Source organism: Gallus gallus, chromosome Z, assembly GCF_016699485.2.
Source record: "Gallus gallus isolate bGalGal1 chromosome Z, bGalGal1.mat.broiler.GRCg7b, whole genome shotgun sequence".
NCBI lineage: Eukaryota > Metazoa > Chordata > Aves > Galliformes > Phasianidae > Gallus > Gallus gallus.
The window spans coordinates 64,548,035-64,573,017 of record NC_052572.1 but is presented as its reverse complement, the minus strand read 5'-3'; the positions used below and the strand labels follow the sequence as shown (position 1 = coordinate 64,573,017).

The 24,983-nt window shown below is 38.1% G+C and overlaps 1 protein-coding gene across 6 annotated transcripts in view; it reads left to right on the top strand.

The window, feature by feature from the left end:
- Window positions 1-24,983, top strand: part of RASGRF2 (Ras protein specific guanine nucleotide releasing factor 2) — a 127,177-nt gene that overhangs the window by 55,048 nt on the left and 47,146 nt on the right. For 4 of the 6 annotated variants that reach the window (XR_005843209.2, XM_004949460.5, XM_015280709.4 and 1 more), the window contains 9 exons: window positions 696-814; window positions 6,823-6,983; window positions 7,979-8,045; window positions 8,908-9,044; window positions 12,294-12,376; window positions 13,161-13,409; window positions 13,689-14,077; window positions 17,248-17,376; window positions 19,994-20,083. Coding sequence is in view for 5 of the 6 variants with exons in the window: in XM_004949460.5 (XP_004949517.1) it covers window positions 696-814; window positions 6,823-6,983; window positions 7,979-8,045; window positions 8,908-9,044; window positions 12,294-12,376; window positions 13,161-13,409; window positions 13,689-14,077; window positions 17,248-17,376; window positions 19,994-20,083 (1,424 nt within the window). In the remaining variant the exon portion in view is untranslated. The remainder of the gene's footprint in view (window positions 1-695; window positions 815-6,822; window positions 6,984-7,978; window positions 8,046-8,907; window positions 9,045-12,293; window positions 12,377-13,160; window positions 13,410-13,688; window positions 14,078-17,247; window positions 17,377-19,993; window positions 20,084-24,983) is intronic. The other 2 variants (XM_003643077.6, XM_015280710.4) reach the window with 1 other exon arrangement.

Sequence of the window (24,983 nt, the reverse complement as noted above, 5' to 3'; positions counted from 1 at the left end):
TATTTATAAAACTTTATGGTTCATTTTTCATAGATGTGAAGGAAGAGTAGCTTTGAGACAGTGCAGTCAAATCACAGTTCAGGAACATCACAACACCATACAAGCTTCTGTGTTGAGCTCAGTCTTGGAGTTAACTCTGCTTTTCTTTGTAAGAGGAGAATACTTACAAAAAGAGGAGGAAGAAATTAAGAGATGAACCATTAAAGCTGTGATTGTTATAAGGAGCGATGAGGAAGTGAATGGTACATTCAAAAGTAAACTGAAGCAGACAGACTGGGAACCTTAAACCAAGGTCAGGGAGTCTAAAATGTGTTATATAACTAACACAAAGAACTAAGAAACATTTGCAGTTTGGTGTACGCTATTGAGTATCAAGAAGTACTCTTTTAGCAGCTGTGAAGAGTTTTCATCTTGGTGGCATCTGTCAGATGTGTTCAAGGATAGTCTAAGAACAACTCTGGCAAAATAGATTCCACTGTTGAAAAAAATGACTACAGCAGTGGTTTGAAAGAAGGAAAAACAGAGCAAGAAACTTGCTCTGGACTAGTCATGTACTGTATGTATATATCTGTTGTGTTGTAAAGCTTATTATCAAATCTTTGTGCGTATACTGTCAAAAGTGGAAATGAAATTAGATAAAACATTGCAGGATATATTTCAGAAGTTCTAAGTACATTTTGTATTGTGTCTGACAGGGTGATGCATGATGAAGTGAGTGACACGGAAAACATCCGGAAGAATCTGGCCATAGAAAGAACAATAGTAGAAGGCTGTGATATATTGCTAGATACTAGTCAAACTTTTATACGCCAAGGTAAGATTTCTCTTTTAAAGCTACCTATACAACCATGAAAATAATTGCATTAGAAACAGCAGGGTTCACATTGCCATCATTAGGCAGATCACCGCACTGGGCACAGGTAACATCATTAAAGCCTAGTGGAGTGTGTAGGATGAGTTAAAAAATGCTCAGATAAATAATTTGATACTCTAGTTGAGCCCCATTTCTGTACTGTTTTATTGAGGAACCATGAAAAACAGCAGCATGGTAAATCATCCATAGGACAGTATTATACACTGACTAGGTTGTGATCTTCAATTGTAATTACTTACAGCTCCACAGAGACTGGAGCTGTCTGGTCAGTCAAAATGGTAATGCCAGCTGATGCATCATCTGGACAAAAGTGCATGAGAAGCTTGCGATTTTGTCAAATGATAAAGCGGTTGCTAAGAAAGAAAAGAGCTGTCATTCCCATTTTAATCAGTGCTTCAGAAACATCTCAAATTCGTAGTGCCAGAATAGATCTAATACCTGATATACTTGCTCCATCTCTTGAGACATACATTTTTGGGCTTCAGTAGAAGTCCAGGATAGATACAAAAATCACTTCAAGAAGAAAGTCATGAAGAAAATAAAGGCTTCTTGTTGTTCCAGAAACGTAGAATTACATCTAATAAAATGTAGTTAGCAAAAAGAGAGAGGGAGAGGCATACCATATTCTTTATTCTTGGTGGCTTTGGAAACTCCTCCCGCTGAAGCTTAGGTCCATCATGTACAGAGAAAGAGAAGTGATCATTCCACCCCTTCTCAGCATTTGGGAGGCTGTAGCTGCATACTGTGTTCAGTTCTAGGCCACCCAGTTCAAGAATAACATGGGCAAACTGGAGAAAGTCCAATGCAAAGCTACCAAGATGCTGAAAAGCCCAGAGCACCTCTCCTATGGGGAGAGTCTAAGAGAGCTGGGACTGTTCAGCCTAGAGGAACGTTCAGGGAGGACCTTGTCAACATGTATAAGTACCTGAAGGGGGGTGCAAAGAAGACAGAGCCAGACTCTTTTCAGTGGTGCCCACTGCCAGGAGAAGAGGTACTGAGCACAGCCTGGAACACAGATGGTTCCCTCTGACCATCAGGCAGCACTTCTATTCTGTGGGGGTGTGGGGGCCCTGGCACAGGGATCTAGAGGCTGTCAGGTCTCCTTCTTGGAAGTCTTCAGAAGCCACCTGGGCATGAGCCTGGGTACCCTATTCTGGGTGGCCCTGCTTGAGCAGGAAGGGTTGGACCAGATGAAACCAGAGATCTGTTTACCATCCTGTGATATCAGGAGATAAATTTTTTATTGTATTCCGCAAAATTTTAATTTCAAGTAAGTGATAACTTTAATGAGAAACTATAAATGGATCGCAGTTCTTACCTTGGGGGGTTCACTCTAATGGTAAACAAAGGTAAAGAACTCACAATTGAAGCATATTTTCCATTTATATAAGAATTTACTTCTGGACCTTTTGACTAGTTTTGTATGGAGTAGCTACAGGTCTGTAGTGGAGGATTTTAATGAGGTACAAGCTTCTCTGTGTCTGTAAAACATCACATATATTTAGGGAAGGTTGTGAATTTAATTTATGTATAACCCTTCACAAGATCTTCTTTAGATAGCATCATCAGAACATTTGGTATTTAAATAGAATCATATGCAAAGCTGGTAGTTTAATTGGCTTTGTATAGATTTTGAAATCCATTCTGTAGTGTTTCCGTAGTTATTTAGCCGAACTGTGAAACTTTCCATAATAACTTCTAAGATTCTTCGTACAGTGGTCACATTTAAGTTACTCTGTTCTTCTTTAAATGTATGTGTTTGTTATAATTCACGTGTTTAACGACTTATGAATGTGGTTTCAAGAAAGATGTAAATTTCTTACATTGCAGCCACCTCCAGAGAATTACAGGGCTGATTCTCCTTGACTGACTTGTACCATGAAATTTTCTTAAACTGAGTATTTTTTTTCATGATGATTACAGTATTTTGTATTTAAATGCATATGATGCTTTTCCCCTTAAAATCAGCTAATATCATTTTGTCTGTGTTTCATCAGTAGAAACCTATTAGTTTTTCTGTGGGAATCAATCTGTGAAGGTCGGAATGTTGTAATGTAAGACCCAAGTCAAACCCGTATTATATATAAGTAAATTAATTTCAGGTTTAATTCTGGGAATACTGTTAAGGACAGAGCATAAACCTGCATGTTATTAAAGACTGCATCACAATGTACCTTTTAGAACACCTAAAGCATATTACATTGTATGAGTGCAGAAATCTGACTTGAGCTAATGAAATAATGCCTAGCCCTTTTTCCTTTCACATCTGATTGTAGGGTCACTTTAAGAGTGATGTCCACTTCTTCTAATTTCAGTTAAGCTCCTATTCTTTGTGTTGATTGTGGAGAGGTAGAGCATACGTGTTTCTGAAAAAAAAAAAAGAAAAAAAAAAAAAAAAGGTACCTACCCTAGCCTTTCCTTAGGCTTATTTCTATCAACCATTTTTTTTGAAGGTTCGTGTCAACTTTGACATATGTTATCTATGTTATATACTTTATCTTTCTAAGAAGAGATTGTTTCTCTTAAGCTATAGCTGTTGAGACCATGGAACCATTTATGAAAGTGCTTTGCACAGTAAATTATGAATTTGCATGGATTTGCCTTCAGATTTCTTGGGGTCTCCTTTTATCTATCTCTTACTTTGATACAGACTTTATTGTTAGGTCCGCTGTCAAGACAAACAGTATCTTCTTTATCTTTTTTTCTTCCCTTCTCTCTAAGTTGGAGAGGTGTGGATTTGAAGGATGGGCTGTTCAATGGATTAGGGCTGAACGAAAGCAAAAGGTTGTGATCACTGGTTCTGTGTCAAGGTAGAGGCTGGTCACAAGCAGTGTCCCTCAGGGGCAGGTCTTGGGACTGGTGCTCTTCAACATCTTCATCAATGACATAGACGACGGCATCGAGTGCAACCTCAGCAAGCTTGCAGACGACACTAACCTGAGCGGTACAGTCACTATACTGGAGGGAAGGGAAGCCAGCCCAAGGGACCTGGACAGGCTGGATAAGTGGGCCCATGAAAACCTAATGAGGTTCAGTAAGGCCAAGTACAGGGTGCTGCACTTGGGTCAGGGCAATCCCAGGTATTTATACAAACTGGGGTAAGATCTCCTTGAGAGCAGCCCTGCGGAGAAGGACTTGGAGGCCCTGGTGGATGAGAAGCTGGATGTGAGCCAGCAGTGTGCGCTTGCAGCCCGGAAAGCCAACTGTGTTCTGGGCTGCATTAAAGAAGGGGTGTCCAGCAGGGAGAGGGCGGTGATTGTCCCCTTCTACTCAGTTCTTGTGAGGCCCCATGTGGAGCACTGCGTCCAGGCCTGGGGCCCCCAGTACAGGAAGGACATGGTGCTCTTAGAGCAGGTCCAGAAAAGGGCCATTAAGATGATCAGGGGGCTGGAGCACCTCTCCTATGAGGAAAGGTTGAGGGAACTGTGCTTGTTTAGCTTGGAGAAGAGAAGGCTCTGGGGAGACCTCAGTTCAGCCTTCCAGTACTTGAAGGGAGCATATAAATAGGAGGGGGAATGGCTGTTTACGAGGTTGGATAGTGATAGGACAAGGGGGAGTGGTCTTAAACTGAGACAGGGGAGGTTTAGGTTAGTTAATAGGAGGAAGTTTTTCACGCAGAGGGTGCTGACACACTGGAACAGGTTGCCCAAGGAGGTTGTGGATGCCCCATCCCTGGAGGCATTCAAGGCCAGGCTGGATGTGGCTCTGGGCAGCCTGCTCTGGTGGTTGGCAACCCTGCACATAGCAGGGGGGTTGAAACTGTGTGATTGTTGAGGTCCTTCTCAACCCAGGCCATTCTGTGATTCTGTGATTCTATGATTCTATGATCTTTAATAGTCCTAAGGCAGTGGAGACCTTGATCTGCCACCCACTATTGGCTGACACCCAGAAAACTTGCTTCTGGAGGCCCCTCAGAGGCCATCAAATATGTTCTCTGATCTTCCTATCATCAGCTGCACTAAATTTGCCTAACAAATATGTCACAATTACAAAATTATGAAGTAGTTGAGGTTGGAAGGGACTTTTGGGAATTGTCCTGACCAGTTCTACCTACTGAAAGCATTATCAGCTGGAGCCAGTTACTCAGTCAAGTTCTGATTATTTCTGAAGAATGAAGAGATTTTTTTTTTGATTCATACTGTTAATGAACATTCCAAATTAGCCTCACTTGGTTATGGCAGTTGTACACTGGCCAATCATAACAACTTTTTCTTTTTCCTTATGAGGAAATCTGTAGTAGAATCTATGGCAGTTTCTTTAATCATGAGAGCTTGATGGAAATGCAGCACGTCCTTGCTAGATTTCAACTGTATAGAAATTCACTTTTTTTCTGCAAGTATTAAGTTCATTATTGAAAGGAGATAATTCAGTCTCTCTTCACACCATTAAATAGTAATATTTCAGGTCCATACAACAACAGTGTTTAACCTTCAGCTATTTTAGCAGAACAGAATATGGTATTTCTGAAACAATCATTAAAAAGATAATAAAAAGTTGAGTTGCAAATTGATATGCGTACATGTATCATGTGAATAGATACCATTTTTTTTTTAAGGAACAAAAATAACAAGTAGAATTGGTTGTTACCAAAATGTGTAGGGGGAATTTCAGGAGAAAAGTGACTGAAGAACTTTGGACTGGGAAGCTGTTTGAAACTGCTTTGTGTATACTATTACTGCTTTGTGTATACTATTTAGCCTCACACTGGGGGCTGGAGGGAAACTGGCAACATATGGAAAAGCCACAGCTCCAACTCTAGGGATGATCTCCGTCCTGACTTTTGCAGTTGAAATTATTAGATAGTTTTCTGCAAGGGAATTGTACAACAGACAGTAAGTAGGGTGGGTTGTTTGGTTGGTTGGTTTGTTGTTGTTGTTGTTTTTGATAGAATAAAAGGTAATCTAAAAAGTTGCATAGGTTTGCAGATTTCTAGGGTATAACTTTTCTTAGTGTTTTATTGCAGTGGCACAAATGATTGTGTATTCACTTAGTCTGAAAATGTAATGGTTGTCAGAGAACAATAAAATGTTATAAGTTGATCAGTGTATATTATATTGTCTCAGATATATTAATAACTTAATTCTTAAGTGCAAATAAGGAAATAAATGTAGGGAAAAGTGATGTAGAACAACAATAGCTTTTTCAGAGATTAATCTTAATTTCTCTGTCAGTTTGTGCATATGAACATCAAATTGTGCTTCACTATCAAATTTGATTCCAGACCCAAAATCAAAAGTGATCATGATATTAACATGCAAAAAATTGGTCAGAGAATGGTTTTGAGGTATGAAACAGCATGGAAGCATAGCTTTCTCTGTTTTGGACTTCGGTAGAGCACAAGTTCAGACTTAATGTAATGAGATTCTATTCAGTGCTTTACTGGTAGCACTTCTAGTTGAACTGTGTAGCGCTGACATTAACACAATGCAAGATAAGAAGAGATCTGCTTCATTTCCATCTCTTTCACATAGACATACCTTCTTCCTTCAAAACCTTTGTTTTTCTTCCTCTTTCTCTTTGGCTTGTAACTAGCATAGCTTTGCAAATCAAGCAATTGCCAAATGTTGAGCAAATGGAGATTGCTGTTCAGCTTTGTTCCCTGATCAACATGTTATTAGCTCAGAGTTGCACGAGAATTTGACAAGTATCTAACTAAGTGTTAGTTTTGACTGTATTTGCTTGATTCTAAGACTATGGTTACAGAGTTAGATTTACTGCTTCCATTAAAAATAGTACAAATCTGTGAACTTGTCCTAAAACCCCAAATGAACTGGTACAAAAAAGATGAATGACTTTTTTTTTTAAAAGGAAACTGATGTGTGTTAATACTTATTAGAATGAAAACTTGTATGGTTTAATACCAAAATGTTTGGTAGTTCAACAGTTCAAACACTGCCTACTAAATATTGTTATAGTTACAGTGTACTTTTTATTTTGATTATTATTAGGTTCCCTTATTCAAGTCCCTTCAGTTGAAAGGGGAAAACTTAGCAAAGTTCGTCTGGGATCGTTGTCTTTGAAAAAAGAAGGAGAAAGGCAATGCTTCTTATTTACAAAACATTTTTTAATTTGTACAAGAAGTTCAGGAGGAAAACTGCATCTACTTAAGGTACAGATGTTACATTATGACTCAATTTATTAAATGAAAATAAAGCTTAAGTGAAATTTTAATATTGTATTTTGTTGTTGTTGTTCTAAACTGACATTCTGTGTTGTTACAAACAGAAGTAAGGTGATGTAATTCTCATTGCAATGAGAAATATTTTTTTTTCCAGAAGCATGTGATTTAATAAACCCAGGGCTAGAAACAGTACATCAGTGCCTATGTATAAGCCAGTAGAGGCTCTAAGACCATTTACAGTGCAGTAATCAGCCAGTACACCCCCACAGAAATATGAAAGAACAACTTCCAAAGCTGTAATAGAATTAATATTTAAAGTCGGTTTTGTTTTCCTGAGCAGCATATTGTCTTAAAGTGAATATTCCTCTAAGAACGCTCTGATAACGCTATTTGAGAATCGGTCTTTCTTGGGTTGGCTTTTGAATGGAGGTAGGGTGGCAGTTTATGGATTGATGTATGTTAAACAAAATTTTAATGTGACAAAGACATATCTGAGATATAATTAAGAATGCTTAGAAAGTCTCTTTTGTTACTTTCTGTATGCATTTTCACTTTGTACCCTTTAAATAATTAATGTATTTTGCAAAGTAAATTAAGTGTAATCTCAGTGTAAAGTGTAACTGAATCTTTCAAAAAGTCATGTATGAGTTTTATTTAAATTCAGAATAAAATGATGAAATTCTAGTTACCTTTTCTGAAACTTGTGAACAAGCCTCTGTGAGACAAATTACAGTATGGTAAAAATATGAAAGAAATTTTGCACTTTTAAACGTATGATTGATTTGCTTGCTTAAGTAAAACATAATATCTAATCCAGCTAGTTTTAGTTCTTGAAAAACGTACATCATGAAATTGAAGTATCTTCCTCTGAGCTCTGGATTATGTAGAATCTTACTGTAAGGTGTATCAATATTTTAAAATAGCTTTAATGGCAAATTGGAGCAAATGTCTAAATTTATGAAAAATGTACTTTGTTTTCATAGACAGGAGGTGTTCTGTCGTTGATAGAGTGCACATTGATTGAGGAGACAGATGCAACTGATGATGACTGTAAGTTACCTTCAACTGCTTGTAGTAATTACAGTTCTAAGTGGTTTTTTTTTTTTTAAGTTTACCCTTGGTTTATTTTTAATAACAAATTGATATGTTATCCTCATTCATGAAATTAGAGAAACATCTGTTAACTGACTAAGTAGAATAAATAGTTTAATAATGAACATAATGGCTTGCATAAGGATTTGTTTTGCTATGTTTGTTCTTGCTGTTGACCTCCCACATAAGATTTCAAAGTACAATGGCTGGAGGAACGTGACAAATTATTTGCTGACTTTTCTATACAGCTTCACCTGGTGGATCTTAGAAAGAAAAAAACATCCTAAAAGACAAAACAGATAATTGGGTTTCTTCTTTCATGGAAGCTGAAAGAATTGGCAGAATTAGAGAAAAGTTTTTGTCTTGGGCTCCTTAAAGATTTTGACTACAGCCATGTTCAAATGAAGTAACCAAGCACATTCTCAAGCTGGGTGTTTTGTTACTCATTTTAGCTTCCACCCTGTAGTTTTAGACAAGTATTACCCATGAATTGTGGAAGTAGTTTCATTAATTTCAGTTATCCTTCAGTATACTGAGAGCATATGAAATATAGAAGTGTTAGAAGGACTTTAGCCTTATTTGACATTTTAACATGTAACTTACATCATCTCCCACTATTGTATATTTTTAACTTTTATTGTATTTGGTATATGTGGAAAACCAAAATCAGTGTTTTGGATTTCCAGTTGCATTTACTGTTTGTCAGATAAATGTTTTAATATAACTTTTCCAGTAAGTGGAAACAATATTTCCTTTAAACTATGGTTTGAAATCTCACATTCTGTCTTTTTTTACTGTCTTTTTTTGCTTTTTTGTAAAGCAAAAAGCACTGGACAGGTGTTTGGACACCTTGATTTCAAGCTTGTAGTTGAACCTACAGATGCTCCTCCTTTTACTGTTGTCCTCTTGGCTCCTTCACGTCAAGAGAAAGCTGCATGGACAAGTGATATAAGTCAGGTAGCTTTCTGCATTCTTTATCTTGTTTGTCATGAGATTATTTATTCTGTGTTACTGAAAACTAATCCAAGAGAAAACTGATTTCTTGAGAGCTGATTGATTGCAGTGTATTTGAAAATCCCCTAGTATTACCTTGTTCTTCCTGAAATTTTGCATTTGCATTTGGCTCATCAGTGAAATGTGTGTCTCTCTGAGAGCTGAAAAGCTGCATGACTGAGTTGTGTGCTGCATGCCTGCAAAGCTTGGAAGTGGCCTAATAAGGTATAGGTAAAACACAGCAGCTGAGAGAGCGTTGAGTGAAGTACTTAGTCAGACTGCCAGGGGAAAACAGTAGGAAACTTTTCTCTCTTGATTATTCCCTTTGAGGAAAGGAAAATCTGCCCCAGCTATTGATTTCTGAAGAGATTTGTGGGCAACAACAGAGATATTTTAACAATGTGAGACTGAAGAAGATTAAGCTTCTTAAGAAAGCGGAGAAGCTGGATGATGGAATCACCAAAATTGGAAAAGACCTCCAAGATCGCCTAGTCCAATCATCCACCTACCACTATTTCTCCATTAAGCCTTGTCCCCTAGTACAACATCTAAATGCTTCTTGAACACCTCCAGGGACAGTGAATCAAACTCTGCCCTGGGCAGCCGTAGCCTGTTCCACCATCTGACCACTCTTCTGGAGAAGAAATTATTCCTAATGTCCAACCTGAATCTCCCCTGGAGCAACTTGAGTCATTTCTTCTAGTCCTACTGCTAGTTACACAGGAGAAAAGTCTGACGTGCACCTCACTGCAATCTCCCTTCAGGTATTTTAGAGAGCCGTAAGGTCTCCTGTGAGCCTTCTTCAGATGAAACAATTCCAGTTCCTTCAGCCTCTCCCCATAAGACTTGTGCTCCAGTCCCTTCACAGCTTTATTGATCTTCTCTGGACACTCTCCTGGGCCTCAATGTTTTAGTAGTAGCGAGGGGCTCAAAGCTGAATGTAGCACTTGAAGTTCAGCCTCACTTGTGCTGAATAGAGGGAGATGATCACCTCCCCAGTCCTGCTGGCTGCACTACTTCTGATACAAGTCAGATTGCCACTGGCCTTCTTGGCCACCTGGGCATGCTGCTGGCTCATGTTTAGCTGAGCGTCAACCAACGCTACCAGGTCTCTTTCTTCTATGCAGTCTTCCAGCCACTCTGCCCCAAGCCTGGGGTTGTGGCCAAAGTGCAACACCTGGCCTTGGCCTTGTTGAACTTCATTGCACTGGTCTCAGTCCATCGGTCCAACCTGTCCAGATCCCTCTGAAGGGTCTTATTACCCTGAGGCAGATTACCACTTCCTCCTATCTTGGTGTCATATGCAAGGGTAGACACCGCCTTAAAAGAAAAGAGTAGGGACTCAAGACCCTGTGCAAACATCATGAGCATTTTAGAAGCTGAAGTGGTTCTACTGAACCTCTGAAGAACTGAGACTACTGGCCTACTGAAAACAAAATTATTTTCCTGACTGAAGCCATTACTAGAAACCTTGTCATAAAAAAATAATGAACTGCCTGCTCAGAAGCATTTTATTTCTTTTTGTCCCTGGCTACAGCCCTTAAGGAGAACACAGGAACAATGCTAACGAAGAGAATGTAGAAAGCCTTTTTTTCTTTTTTATTAAGAGGTATTCTCCTAACAATGTTTGCAACTAAAAATGTATACATGCCATTTCAGTTCAGCAGCACAATGTGTCCTGATGTCTAAAATTCTACATAACTTATTAATTTACATATTGCCATATATATATGGCAGGTAAGTCTTATTCGTCTATGTGTTCTTAGTGAGTCTGCTTAAAATTACATTTCTTTCATCCAAACCGTATAATTCTTACGAGAAATGCACTCTCTTTGTTGCTGCTGAAGAAATCTCCTCTCTTCCAGCTTAAGCTTGTCCTTTGGCCCTAGCTCCCTATTACTTTGATTCCTTCACTAGAAAGATTTTATCTGTCAAATAACTGATAAATGCTAGGACTATGCAGTCTTAATGGAAACAGCGCTGAACCACCACGGGCAGTTTCATTCTTAGAGCTTCTTTGCAACATTTAAAAGTCACCTGGGGGAAACTATGTATTATTAGATATGTGTGTTGTTTTTTTTTTCTCAGTGCTTTAAAGCAACGATTTGGTAAAGTCATAATGTGAATTATTTAACTTTGAAACCATTGTTAAATACCTGAAATTATAAACACATGTAGTTAAATAAATCATAGAAGACCAGAAAAGGCCTCTGGTAATCTTTTTTACCGATCTAACATCAGTCATCATTTTGTCAGGCAATATTTCAGGTTCAACAGATTACTCTTAAACTCAGTGTAAATGTGTATAAGAACTTTGGAAACTATTTTATTGGCGTGAAGAAATAGCTTTGTCTGCATATATATAATTGTTGAAAATAAAATCTGAAAGTATTATAAAAGCAAGAGTCCTGTCATAGAATGTATGAGATACTTGTTGCAGACCATTAAGACCTTAACTACTGGCAGACTGTGAACTTCCAAGAGCAGGGTTTTGGGTGCTGCGTTATCTCAATGACGTCAGAATACAAGTCAGCAGAAAATGCTATTCAGATGGCTTTGAGCTGTACTTAAACACCCGTAACTTGTAAACTTCTATTGACCACAGGACAACCTGTAATTTCAACCTAATGTGCTCTATGAACATGTCCCAGAAGTGTCTTCACATTTTGTGATACTTAGCCCAAAACATTTATACAAGAATTTGCAATGGGCTGCTCAGACAGTGGCTTCATAGCTGTATTTCAAAATAATAGGATTGTTTGAATTTGTTTTTAAAGGAAATGTGAGTTTTTGGAAGCTATTTGTCTCTCACTTTTTATATGTAATATATAATATTCTAACTTTCTTCCAGTGATGATTTTTAAAGATGTGATAGAAGGATTTAACGTCATTCAGTTTCAAGTGAACTTCAACATCTCATTTACAACTAAAAATCTGTAGCCATGTAAAAAAGATTCTGGGCCAAATTCTCTGAGCATGCTGGTAAAGATGCTTGGACTTGAGTCTGTGCAAATCAAAGGAAGAAGACTAGAGAGTCCTATCTGTTATGATTCCTTCGTCACTGCTTTTCTGTTATTAAAATACCTTGTACTAGTGTGCTCAGACTCTGTGAAAGCTATGTTTTGGTGATGCTAACGGTGACACTCACAGCATGGAAGTTAATCCCTTACCATGTGTTTTGATATTAACAGTTTTCAATATTTATTTTCACAGTGCATTGATAACATAAGGTGCAATGGTTTAATGACCATAGTGTTTGAAGAAAATTCTAAAGTCACTGTGCCACATATGATAAAGTAAGTGAGGCATTTTATTTCCAGTGAACAAATTTTTTTTGTTTGCTTTTTAATAAAAGCTTTAAGAAAAGGAAATGTGTGTTCAAAAAATAAAGTATTTACCCCCCCCCCCCCCCCCCCCCCCCCCCATTCTTGTTGACTGGAATTAAATCTTCATCTCAACATGTATTTTTTTCTATCTGCTTCCTGAAATAGTAGGGATAACTGAAAATGGCCAACTCTGAAATCACAGTGTTGGACTGTATAGGATCACAGCTCAATTTTCTCTTTTATTTCCAAAGCTACAGTAAGTTATGGTTTGGATAAGTAGTTTAATTTTGTATCGGGTATTTATTTTCTGTCCTACTAATCACCATTTTATTTAATGTATAACGTGTGGTAAACCTACACTGAGTGCAAACAAGTATGACTTTCCAAAGCATTCCGAAGCCAAAGTTTTTCTTTTCCTTGTTTCCTATTTCTGAGGGGAAAAAAAAACACATTATCCTAAAATTTTAACATCAAATTAAGGTAGCATGTTTATTCATAAACCTGCTTCTTTCATGCTTAAATTTATTCACTTTTTTTTTCTTCTTCTTAAAGTAATTCTTGGAGCCTGTGTGCAGGTACTAGCTGTGAAGGAAGCCATAAGTTAAGCTAAGGGGTTCATTTTACTGTCTTTCACTGGTATCGCCTATAAAGCAAGATCCTAGCAGAAGCAAGTCTCTCGATAAGTTAAGAGTCATCTGATGTACCATAATCACTCTTCTCTTTGGTGAAACATTCTCCTTTAACTTTTGCATAGGTCTGATGCACGTCTTCATAGAGATGACATTGATATCTGCTTCAGCAAAACTCTAAATTCCTGCAAAGTACCTCAAATCCGTTATGCAAGTGTTGAACGCCTTTTGGAGAGGCTAACAGACTTGCGGTTTCTGAGCATTGATTTCCTGAATACCTTCCTGCATACTTACCGCATATTTACTACTGCAGCTGTTGTACTGGAAAAACTTTCAGACATATACAGACGGCCTTTCACTTCCATTCCAGTTAGGTGAGTACTGTCTTTTGTCTTCTATGATAAATTTCTTACAGAATTACCAAGAGATCTTTTTTTGGTTTTTTGTTTTTATCCTTAATTTTTGTGTAAATAATCTGAGAGGAAAGTTCTTACTCTGTAAATAAGGCGTAAATTTTTAGGTAAGTCTATCTCAATTTTCTGCCTGGGCTTTGGAATCTAAATATCTCATAGGTTTTGCCTTCACAAGAGTTTTTACTTAAATCTGCTTTGCATTTGTTACTATGATGTTGCTTTTTTGTTTCTTGCTTTCAGGGCTTTGGAGTTATTTTTTGCTACCAGTCAGAACAACAGAGGAGAGTACCTTGCTGATGCTAAGTCACCGCATCTCTGTCGCAAATTTTCTTCTCCCCCTCCACTGTCACTTTCCAGAACATCCTCACCTGTCAGAACTCGAAAATTGTCATTGACTTCACCACTGAATTCAAGAATTGGTGCCCTTGATCTTTCTACTTCATCTGTGGCAAGCAGTCCTACCTCAACCTATAGTCCAGCCACCTCTCCTCCACCAACAGGTAGCAAAGTACCTCTGGACCTTAGCAAAGGGCCCTCCTCTCCTGAGCAAAGCCCTGGCTCCATAGAGGACAGCTTGGAGAACCCTCGCATTGACCTGTGTAACAAACTGAGGAGAAGCATTCGAAGAGGTATTCTATACCTACAGAACAGTGAATGTTACTTTTGGGCAAATGGAGCGGTCTCAAATGAAAGCTTAATTTTTATCAGATCACTGCACAGCGGTTGTTTCTTCTTCCTTTTCCCTTCCCTTCCTTTTTTTTTTTTTTTTTCCCATGATCACAGTAACCTGTATTGGGGAATAAAATACGCTGCTTTCTGTTTTGTTTTTGTTTGTTTGTTTGTTTTGTTTGTTTGTTTCTTTTTTCCTACTGGCTGTAGTGTGTTTCCTCTGTTTGTTGTTCCTTTTTTTATAGGCATAGTAGTATGGCAGAGTGGACCTGTCTGTTTTCAGTCCAGCAGAATGTTTCAGATGGAGTCAAAAAGAAATTCTTGATGCCACTTGCATTTGGTTGAAGTTGTCCTGTGAAGTAAAATATTAAGCTAAAAAGAAACAGATATATTGAACTAGGAGGAGTTCTCCAGAAAGATTTAGTTGCTAATCCAAATAATTTATGTGAGCACTGGGTGCATTAGTGAGATTCATAGTACCTGATCGTTATCAGTCCAGAAGGTAGATGTCTAAAAAGATGAATTGCTCTTGTGCAAATGCTTTTTGGCTTTTGTAAGGCACCTTAGAATAGGTACTACTTTCAGAGGAATAATGTTAGTAAATATAAACCTCACTGTGGGTATCTAGAATGAGAGCATTGCTGATAAAATCACAAAATAATTTCAGTTAGAAAAAGCCCTTAAGATCATCAAGTCCACCCATCAGCCTAACACTACAAGTCCACCACCATGTCTCTAAGTGCTGTATCAAAATATCTCTTAAATACCTCCAGAGATGGTGTCTCCACCACTTCCCTGGGCAGAGAATAGATGACAAAGCAAGAAAGTAGCTCTATTTTCATAAGGTATGCATAGGGTGAGTAGTTATCACTGTTTGGGAATGGAGGTATGGTCTTATGAATTGGAATAAAAAGATACTGTAATTTTTTATCTTGTTAAACTAAGCAAAAGATGAGGAATTGCAAAATGACTGTTTTCTTCCTAAAATTAAAGTCTTCTAGTTGCCTGACTTATAACCTGGATAAGTATGAGCAGAAGATAGCTCAGTCTCTTTACAAACACTGCGACAGTGGTAGTTAGTAAAACCAAAGAAGGAAGAAGAAAAAGATAGCCAAATGTAAATTAAGAAAAATATCATTGAACCGATTTATCTCCTTCTGACTGATGCATAATTTTAACATAGTGCAAAACATGTAGTGTATTGTTCAACATAGAATTTTTTCATCAGGCAGTATAGCCTCATTAGCATTCTGGGACCATGTGACCACTTACTCTTTATGCTTTCATAACATAATGGTTGGCTGTTACATTCAAACATTATTTCTGTTCGCTAGATTTGTGAATTAATTACATAACAGTCTATTTATATGGCTAAAATACAGTATTTGTTATATAGAACTGGGCAAATTCTTTGCACACACCAGGGTAGTCGTATTCAAATCTTTATGATGGCATATTCCAAAATATAGGCCAAGTGTTAAGGTGATTTGTAAATAGGAAACTGTAGTCTTAGATGTAACATTTTTTGGTCATACACTAAATGTACGCCTACAAAAGAAGAGATTATTCTGACCTAGCATTAGCACCATGCATTACTGCAGAAGTATTCACATGCTGCATTCCACTCTGTCACAGCTGTGTCACCTGGGCAGCATGAGGAAACATTTGGAAATGGCAAGAATCTCATATAAATGCTAAATGGCTGTCTCTAGTCCCTTTGGAGATCTCCTGCTGAACAGTTCACACACAGTTTAGAGGAATTTGCAACTATCTAGGTTTGTTCTCTAGGGGACAGTCCCTTTGTCACAAGGCTGCTTATGGCATGTCCAAGAAGAGGAGTAACTTTAAAAAGAAATTGCTCATGGAGAGTAGAAATGAGTAGTAGGAGAACTACATAATGCTGATCTACGTTTTCCACATCATTCAAACATGGTTCTTTATTTCTGAAGTTTTCTGGGTAAGGAGACAAATTCTGTTTAATCAGGAGCCACCACCACCTCATAATTGTGAATGCTATTGCTCTGGTACTTGAGGATTTCCGGGAAAACAAAGGTATTCTTACTCTAAGTCTGATATAACAACACAAATTCTGTTTCCCATGACCTGTTATTATGGTGGTGATTGTTCTTTTTGAATGTGGTTTATTTATATTCCAGAATTTTCACCTCCTTCCCACACTGTCAAACTTTATATTTTTATAGTACTTAGGCTGAAGGCACAGTTGTTGTAAATATCAAACATAAGATATATTTTATCAGCTTTTTAAATTCTTTGGTTTTTCTGCATTGAGGAAATATTTTTTTCTGCTATTCTGAAGTTATGGCCATTTCTTTTAACATGCTTCTAATGGAAGAACTTCTCCACAGACTAATCAGCTTTCCAGTGTTGATGGCCATTTTATTAAGCAGTATTCTGATCGCAGATAGTAATCTATCAGGGTTTTTTTCTCATGAGCGCATATGAAACATGTGACTTCAGGTACCCGTATTACAAATGCATTTTAGTGCATGCTGTACTGACTTAAATTGGAGTCATAGTCAAGCTACTTTTTAAAACTGACAACTTTCCATTTTTCACCAAGTTCTTTATTTATGAACTTTTGTCTGGTTATGTCATAGGTACAAAGCTTTCCTTCCAGACAATAATTATTGCTGAATCTTCTCAGTACAGAAGACGCATGGCAAGTTCCAAAAGCATTACCATTAAAATGTGGCATTATGTAACAACTACAGAATGTAGATTAAACATAAATAATTTCTGTGTATTAGATTTGGTATTTAAACATTGGTGTAAAATGTTCTTAATTAATGGCCATTTTAAAAATATTGCTTTTCAATTAAGATCATTTTGACACACAAATTCTTTTATATCATTGTAGTCAGTTTGCTCAAATTTGACTGCAGATTTTCTATCTTTTGGTGTTCATACACTGAGAGTTCTGAGGCACTTGCCTACTCTTTATTCTCTTCAGAGCTGTACCATGTTCTTATCTAAAACAAACTAATCTGACTGTGCTCTGTACTTTAAAAAAGCATGTCATAAAGCCACATATCTTTTCTCCCGAAAACCTCTCAATGTGTTGTAAATTTTGAGCTACCATCCTATTATTAACATCTGTTCTCCTTTAAAGCAGCAGTTCTGGAATCAGTGTCAGTGGACAGAACTATTCCTGAAAGCACCTCGGCAGTGGATACCACAGAACTTTCCCCGTGTAGATCCCCTTCAACACCACGTCATCTCCGCTATCGTCAATCAGGAGGTAAGAAGCTGTAGTTTCTGCCCTCTGTAACTTTCAAGAGCTTAAATAATGTAGCCATAATCTTTGCAAAATACTAGAAATTCATAATCTTTTAATAATTTGAATTACACCACTCAATTAATAAATGAGGGCTGCTCTACAAGTAATGCTTCCTTTTTTATTATGGTGGCCCATGATGTCAGAGGCAGATGTTGTGTTGGTGGTGGTATAACAGTAGAGTTTGAACCTTCCTGCCAGTATTGTTACCGTGCTGTATTTTGTTGCTGCGTGACAAATGGCAGCAGAGGAGCATACAGAATGGTATTTGACATCAAAGTGTATCTGGTGCATTGCCTTCCTCTGTGTGAAAAAAAATGGCACCCATTGACATACATCCATAATTGCTGAATCTTTCTGGAGACAGAAAGTGGATGTGAGCACAGTGAGAGAGATGGGTGGTACATTTCCTCTGTGGTAGCAGCGATGTGAAAGACAAGCCACATTCTGGACAACCACGCACAGCTGTCACACCATGAAATGAAGAGTGTCTTGATCAGTTCATCCACGCGAGTCGGCATATTATGATTGGGAAACTGTGTTTGGAGCTGAGTATTGGTTTCAGTACATTGGAAGAAATGGTGCCAAAATTGGAATATCTCAAAGTTGGAGCCAGGTGGGTCCCACAAATGCTGACAGGAATAGAAGGAACACTGTATGCAAGTTTGTCAGGACCTATTGAACCAGTATGAGGCTGAAGGTGACAGTTTCCTGGGTTGTATCTTTACTGATGATGAAATGTGGTGTCACAACTACAAGGTGGAATCAAAATGGCAGCCCATGGAGTGATGACGTATGAATTCCCCATTGAAGAAGTTCAAGATGTAGCTCCCAGTAGATAAAAGTGATGCACACTGTCTTTTGGGATGATCCATCTGGATTTCCTGGAACCTGGACAGGCCATCAACTGCTGTTAACTACTTTGCGACAGTTATAAAGTGGAAGGCTCAAACTTCATGAGCCAGGCCAGGGAAGAAGACAGCCTTTCTCTTACAGCACAATGATACCAGGCCCCATACTAGTCTGAAGACCATGAAGCACATTGCTCGTCATGACTGGAAGGTTCTACTACATTGGCTGTAAACAATCTGGATTTGACTTTCTGTCCTTCATCTCTTTCGGCCGATGAAAGATGGACTGCATGAACAACATTTTCCTAGCAATGATGCTGTCATAGCAGCTGTGAAACTGGGTCATCTCCACTGCTGCTGATTTTTTACAAGTCTGACATGCAGGCTCTTGTTCATTGCTGGCAAAAATGCATAGCTAATGGTGTTGACTGTGTTGAAAACTTGTGTTTTGTAGCTGAAAATACGCTCATTCAGATAACGTTCTTTTGCTCTTCGTATCTGTTTTAGTTTCCATGGAAATAAATTGGAGGCATTATTTCTGGAGAGAAGTATGTGTTAATAACTGGAGACTTGGAAGCATGTTGGAGCTTTGTGTGTGATGAAATTTTCTTTAACAGCTTGAGCAGGATGTACCCAAGTTCAGAACTAATACTGAGTCAGCCTTATTCTCACAGAATTCTCTAGACATTTACAGATTTTTTTTTTCAACCGCTAAGGAGACATATATTTGACATGATGTATAATCATGAAATACACAATACCCAGTGTTGTCATTGGGAAGTGACTGTGTGAGTTACCTTGTGTGAAAATGAACATTTACAGGTGATAGCAAGTGATTTGTTCCAAAAATTTGAATAAACTGCTCTGTTGAAGAGGTAAAAGGAGAACTGGAGCTCCTCAAATAGCTCTCACAAATCTCTTCAGAAACATTAACTGAGCTGTGAGATCTATCCATAAGCTCCATCCACTTAAAATGCTATCTTCTCATAAAAACCAGATCTCAAGGCAGTTGTTTGATACTTGGGATTAAAAAAAAAAAAAAAAAAAAAAAAAGCAGAACAGAGCCTTCCCAACTGTTAATAAATTGGTGTAATAAATACACTTTGTAATTAAGTGTAATAAATACACTTCAGTACTAAACCAAAATTGGCCATAGTTACAGTTGGGTGGCAAGACTCTGGAGTTGGAAACTGTGGTGAGCAGTAGTATATTATTCGAGTACTAATAGAATCAACATCGACAGAACTCCCTTTCTCAAAGAGAAAATATGACAAATTTTCAAAACTGTATTCAAGTGATGAGCTGGGAAAATCTGTAAATCTCATCTGATTTGTTAATATGCTTTGTCCTTTAATATGTTTATTGGGTTTTTTTGTTTGTTTGTTTTAGTTAACTCTGTAACTTTTGTCGTTCTGTTTAGTTCATGTTTATTCCTCATCCTTAGCAATGTCTTAAGAATTTTTTCCCATAGCAACATCAGTTGTGCAGGCCTAGAACTAATATTCAAATTGCAGAAATTATGGTGATATTTTTATTTCCTTTAATATAGAATCATAAAATCATAGAATTGCTCATGTCGGAAAAGACCTTCAAGATCAAATCAATATAAAATCTAATGATGATGAAAATAGAAAATGTTTGCAGTGTATGAATATTGGTAAAGATTTCAAATATTACTATCACTTACCTGAAAAAATTAAAGGCATGATCTTTGTCTATTTTCTTTACAGTGCAAACTGCTGACAACAGTCACTGTGCTGTTTCTCCTGCATCAGCTTTTGCTATTGCTACAGCTGCAGCAGGGCATGGGAGTCCGCCAGGTGAGAAAAATTTACTGTACCAAACGTTAAGATACTTAGGGCTCAGAAGATAAATATTTCTTAGGAATTCACCTGAATCCTAAATAGCCTCTGATTTGTTGCTGTAATCTGCTTGGTGTCTTATATTGGCTGGAGGTTTGGCTTCCATTTGAGACCAATATGAAATACTTGTAATGTAAATCCTTTAATTTAAAGGTTTCTCTTAAAACTTTTTGAAATCATGAAGTGTACAAAAGGCAAAAAATTACAACACTGAAGAAATTAATAAAAATGTTATTTAACCCTGTAACAATTTACAGGAGAAATTCAAACACTTGTTTTATCCCACAAAAGCAGTGTAAAATGCTGGAATTGTGATTATGTGATTTAGTTGACTCAAATACATAGTTCAGTTAATATAAAAAACAACTTGAAACAATTGATAAGATAAAAAAAAGAGAGAGAGAGAGAGAGAGAGAGAGAGAAGAAAATCCATTCAACAATTTCCCACTTGGAAAAAAGCTGAGGCTGAAATCCTTAAGTATTACAATCTTCTGCATAACAAAGCACTTTCAAATTTAATGGATAGTGTATATTTATGGCAAATCAAGAGATCACCAGGAAATTGACCCATAAACATGGCCAAAAAGAAGAATATAAGAGAGAATGTTCAGGTGCATCCACACTGTTAGCTTTTGTACTGTGGCAGTCTGAAAAGTTGTCTGAAAAATTTATGTCACCAAATAGTAAAATTATCTCTCAGACTGTTCGTATACTACTCTGTTTTGGGGAGTTGTCAGTAACCTTCATCGTGTCTACATGAAAGAAGGAAAGAATTGGAATGTATTGAGTAATACCTTTTAGAATAAGCATGGCTTTTAAATAAATGAGGACCCCGTGCTGTACCATATACCTTCCAGAAATGGTTGTCAGCTTTGTGCCTTTGTTTTGTAAACTGTATTACCAAATTGTTCAGCAAGATTTTGGATGACCACTGTATAAACCAATAATCTCTTTTCTGGCTTACTTAAATGAGAATTCTATTTACATTGTTCAACATTGTTTAACACTATATCTATCACCTTTTATCCTTTGTCTACAGCTGTGGTTGTTTTCTTTGCGTGAGTAGGCCATGCGACAGTAACTTCTGGACAATGAGGGTTGTGTATTCCTATTAATTTTCTGTACTTCCTTTGATTTTTAGATGATCACAAAAGTTATATTCAGTTTTAGAGCCCTTATGAACCTCACACAGCAGGTATTTAGTAAAGTTTTTTGAAGTGAAGAATATTGTTTGCCTTTGAAAACAGACATTTCCAAGAAATGGCATATTTTACTTCATGAATTAACTCCAATATATTTACGAATTGTTCACAGAATAAAATAAAAAGAAAAAAAACTGTTTTTTATCCACTAGGACCAATGCAATTTAAAATCACAGCTTTTATATTTTTAAAGCACAGGTTCTTAATACTTATCAGATAAATGTTAGAGAAAATAACATCTAACGTTATTGCATTGTGTGAGGAAATTTCAAAGCACAAAGCACAAAATTTCAAAGAAAAAAAAAGGTACATCTCTAATATTCTTATAAGTACACTTTTGTATTGCTTTTTAAGATAATTCTGCATAAAAGGCTACTTTGCTGGCTATAAAAGGCTATTTTCTATATTAAAAAAAAGAAGCCTCTGCATCAAAACTGCAAAGAAAATGGCATAGTTTGGGAAGTCAAGAGACATGGCTCTCCATCTGCACTTAATATGTGAATTTCAGGTAACAGACCACAGCTCAGCTGAATCACCCACTTTGTAACTTCAACGTGCTGATGCAATTAGTAGTGTAGTGTTTGAAACATTACCATTTCATTTATCTTACATAGGTTAAAGGTGGTATTATAGTTGAAGAGTTGTATAGTTCAAATTAGAGTAATTCAAATAATTTTATTTCTTCCCCTTACATGCTTTATCAGAATTGTATGGGGTTTTCTAATGACATCTTTCTTATCCCCTTTGGACTCCTGTCTCTTACCCTTCAGTGAATTGGGTCTAGGTAGTGAACGAGGTTCATCTTTGTTTTTTTGCTTTTTTCAATTAGTCCTTTGTCTCCTTGGTGCAGATATTGTGAAGTATGCCATTTAGTATTGTCCACCACTGAACATAAATAAAACATCAGATGAAATTCAGTGTTGGTAAATAATACGTGAATGCATGTGGGGAAAAACAGTTCAACCTTTACACGTTCAGATAAGAGTTGATTTGAAGGGTTGCTGAGAAAGTTGTGTAAAAATACGGATGCCATCAGAACAGTTAAATAGGCATTTGTTGCCTTTTCCAATGCCAGAGGTAAGAGGTTCAAAGAGTCTGGATCTTGTGGGCATTGTGACTTAAAGAGATTTATGCTGATTTAAAAACTGGGTAGCTGTATGCAAGTGAGAGTCACTGGCAGCTACTAGAAGGGCAAACTTAAGCATCTCCAGGAGCAGAAAACAGCTGGAGCAGGTGAGAGAATATTAGGAGGTAAGAATCATCTCTGTAACTTCTATTATCTCTGCTTCCTAATAGTCTACTACTGCCTTTGTTTTGCTTTATTTTGTTTTGCCCGGGTTAGATCCTGTAGCTCATCTCAATTTTCTGCCTTCCAGTTTTAACTGTTTAGGGATACACCAAGTCTTCTTTAAGTCTTACAACTTTCTTTCATTGGAGTAAAGCTCATTCTTTGGCAAGGGGAGAGAATTCTCATTACACAAACATCTTTCCACAGAACAATGTAACATACCTGGTTTTCCTGACTAGATATGAAATTGTATAAACTCAAATTGTTGATGTAGGGACATGTATTCTTTATTTATAATGAATTTCCATTTCCTCAGACTCCGTCTGATTGCTTTTGGGGACTTCTCTTCAGCTACATGCTTCTTGAAATGGCAGATAAACTATGAGCCATCAAGAACATATGACTGACTGCTCAGTGGCATTTGCTGCTTGAACTGTTTCTTTTCTCCTGTTCGTACCTCTAGAAAAGTGGTTCTTGACTTTTGGTTCATCTTTGCTCAGTCCTTTCAAACATGTTACTTCTTTTTCTCCTTAACTATTATTTTTCTCTGTTCTGTGCAGAATCAGAACACAACCTCAAGATAAGTAAGATTATCTTGCGCCGATTTTTAAAGAAAAAAACATCTTTTTATCATTCATTTACTGAAATTGTTTGCTTGGTATGCAGGTCGTCGTACTTGTTACTATTCATAAACCATGAAAGTGGGGCTAGGAGAGACTGGAATTTTGCTTAAAATCTTGAATAACCGTATGGATAAAGCCAAATTAGCAAAATAATGTTGTGTTCTGTTGGGAGAATTATAGAATGGCTTGGTTTGGAAGGGACCATGAAGAGCATCCAGTTCCAACCCCCGTGCCATGTGCAATGACATCTCCCACCAGATCAGGCTGCCCAGGGCCCTGTCCAACTTGGCATTAATGCCTGGGACGGGGCATCTACAGCTTCTCTCAGCAACCTGTTCCAGTACCTCACCACCTTCATAGTGAAGAATTTCTTCCTTATATCTAATTTAAATATCCTGTCTTTCAGTTTAAAACAGTTACCCGTTTCCCCATCACTACATGCCCTTGTCAAAAATGTTTTCTCATCTTCCAATTAGCCTTTTAAGCCCTGTTGAAAGGCTGCAGTAAGTTCCCTCCAGTGCCTTCTAGGCAAAACCCCAACTCTGTCTGCCTGTGCTCGTAGAAGAACTGTTCCGGCCCTCTAATCATCATTGTGGCCTCCCGTGGACAGGAAGGGAAGCCATCCAGAGGGACCTGGACAGGCTGGATAAGTGGGCCCATGAAAACCTAATGAGGTTTAATAAGGCCAAGTACAGGGTGCTGCACTTGGGTCAGGGCAATCCCAGGTATTTATACAAACTGGGGTAAGATCTCCTGGAGAGCAGCCATGCAGAGAAGGACTTGGAGGCCCTGGTGGATCAGAAGCTGGATGTGAGCCAGCAGTGTGCGCTTGCAGCCCGGAAAGCCAACTGTGTTCTGGGCTGCATTAAAGAAGGGGTGTCCAGCAGGGAGAGGGCGGTGATTGTCCCCTTCTACTCAGTTCTTGTGAGGCCCCATGTGGAGTACTGTGTCCAGGCCTGAGGTCCCCAGCACAGGAAGGACATGGTACTCTTAGAGCAGGTCCAGAAAAGGGCCATTAAGATGATCAGGGGGCTGGAGCACCTCTCCTATGAGGAAAGGTTGAGGGAACTGTGCTTGTTTAGCTTGGAGAAGAGAAGGCTCTGGGGAGACCTCAGTTCAGCCTTCCAGTACTTGAAGGGAGCATATAAACAGGAGGGGGAATGGCTGTTTACGAGGTTGGATAGTGATAGGACAAGGGGGAGTGGTCTTAAACTGAGACAGGGGAGGTTTAGGTTAGTTAATAGGAGGAAGTTTTTCACACAGAGGGTGCTGACACACTGGAACAGGTTGCCCAAGGAGGTTGTGGATGCCCCATCCCTGGAGGCATTCAAGGTCAGGCTGGATGTGGCTCTGGGCAGCCTGCTCTGGTGGTTGGTGACCCTGCACATAGCAGGGGGGTTGAAACTGGGTGATCATTGTGGTTCTTTCCAACCCAGGCCATTCTATTCTATTCTATGAAAGTCCATGTCCTTGTGTTGAAATCCTGTACTCGGATGCAGCACTCCAAATGGAGTCTCATAAGATTGGACAGGAGGGGGAGGATCACTTCCCGTGCCGTGCTGGTCTTCATTCTTCTGATGCAGCCCTTGGGCTGGCTTTCTGGGCTGTAATTGCACATTTCTGGCTCATGAGCTTTTCATCCTCCAAGTCTTCTTCTGCAGGGCTCCTCCCAATCCATTCATCTGACTGTGTGTACTGATATTTTGAAATCCCCCAACTCACATGCAGGCCCACCTCATAAGTCT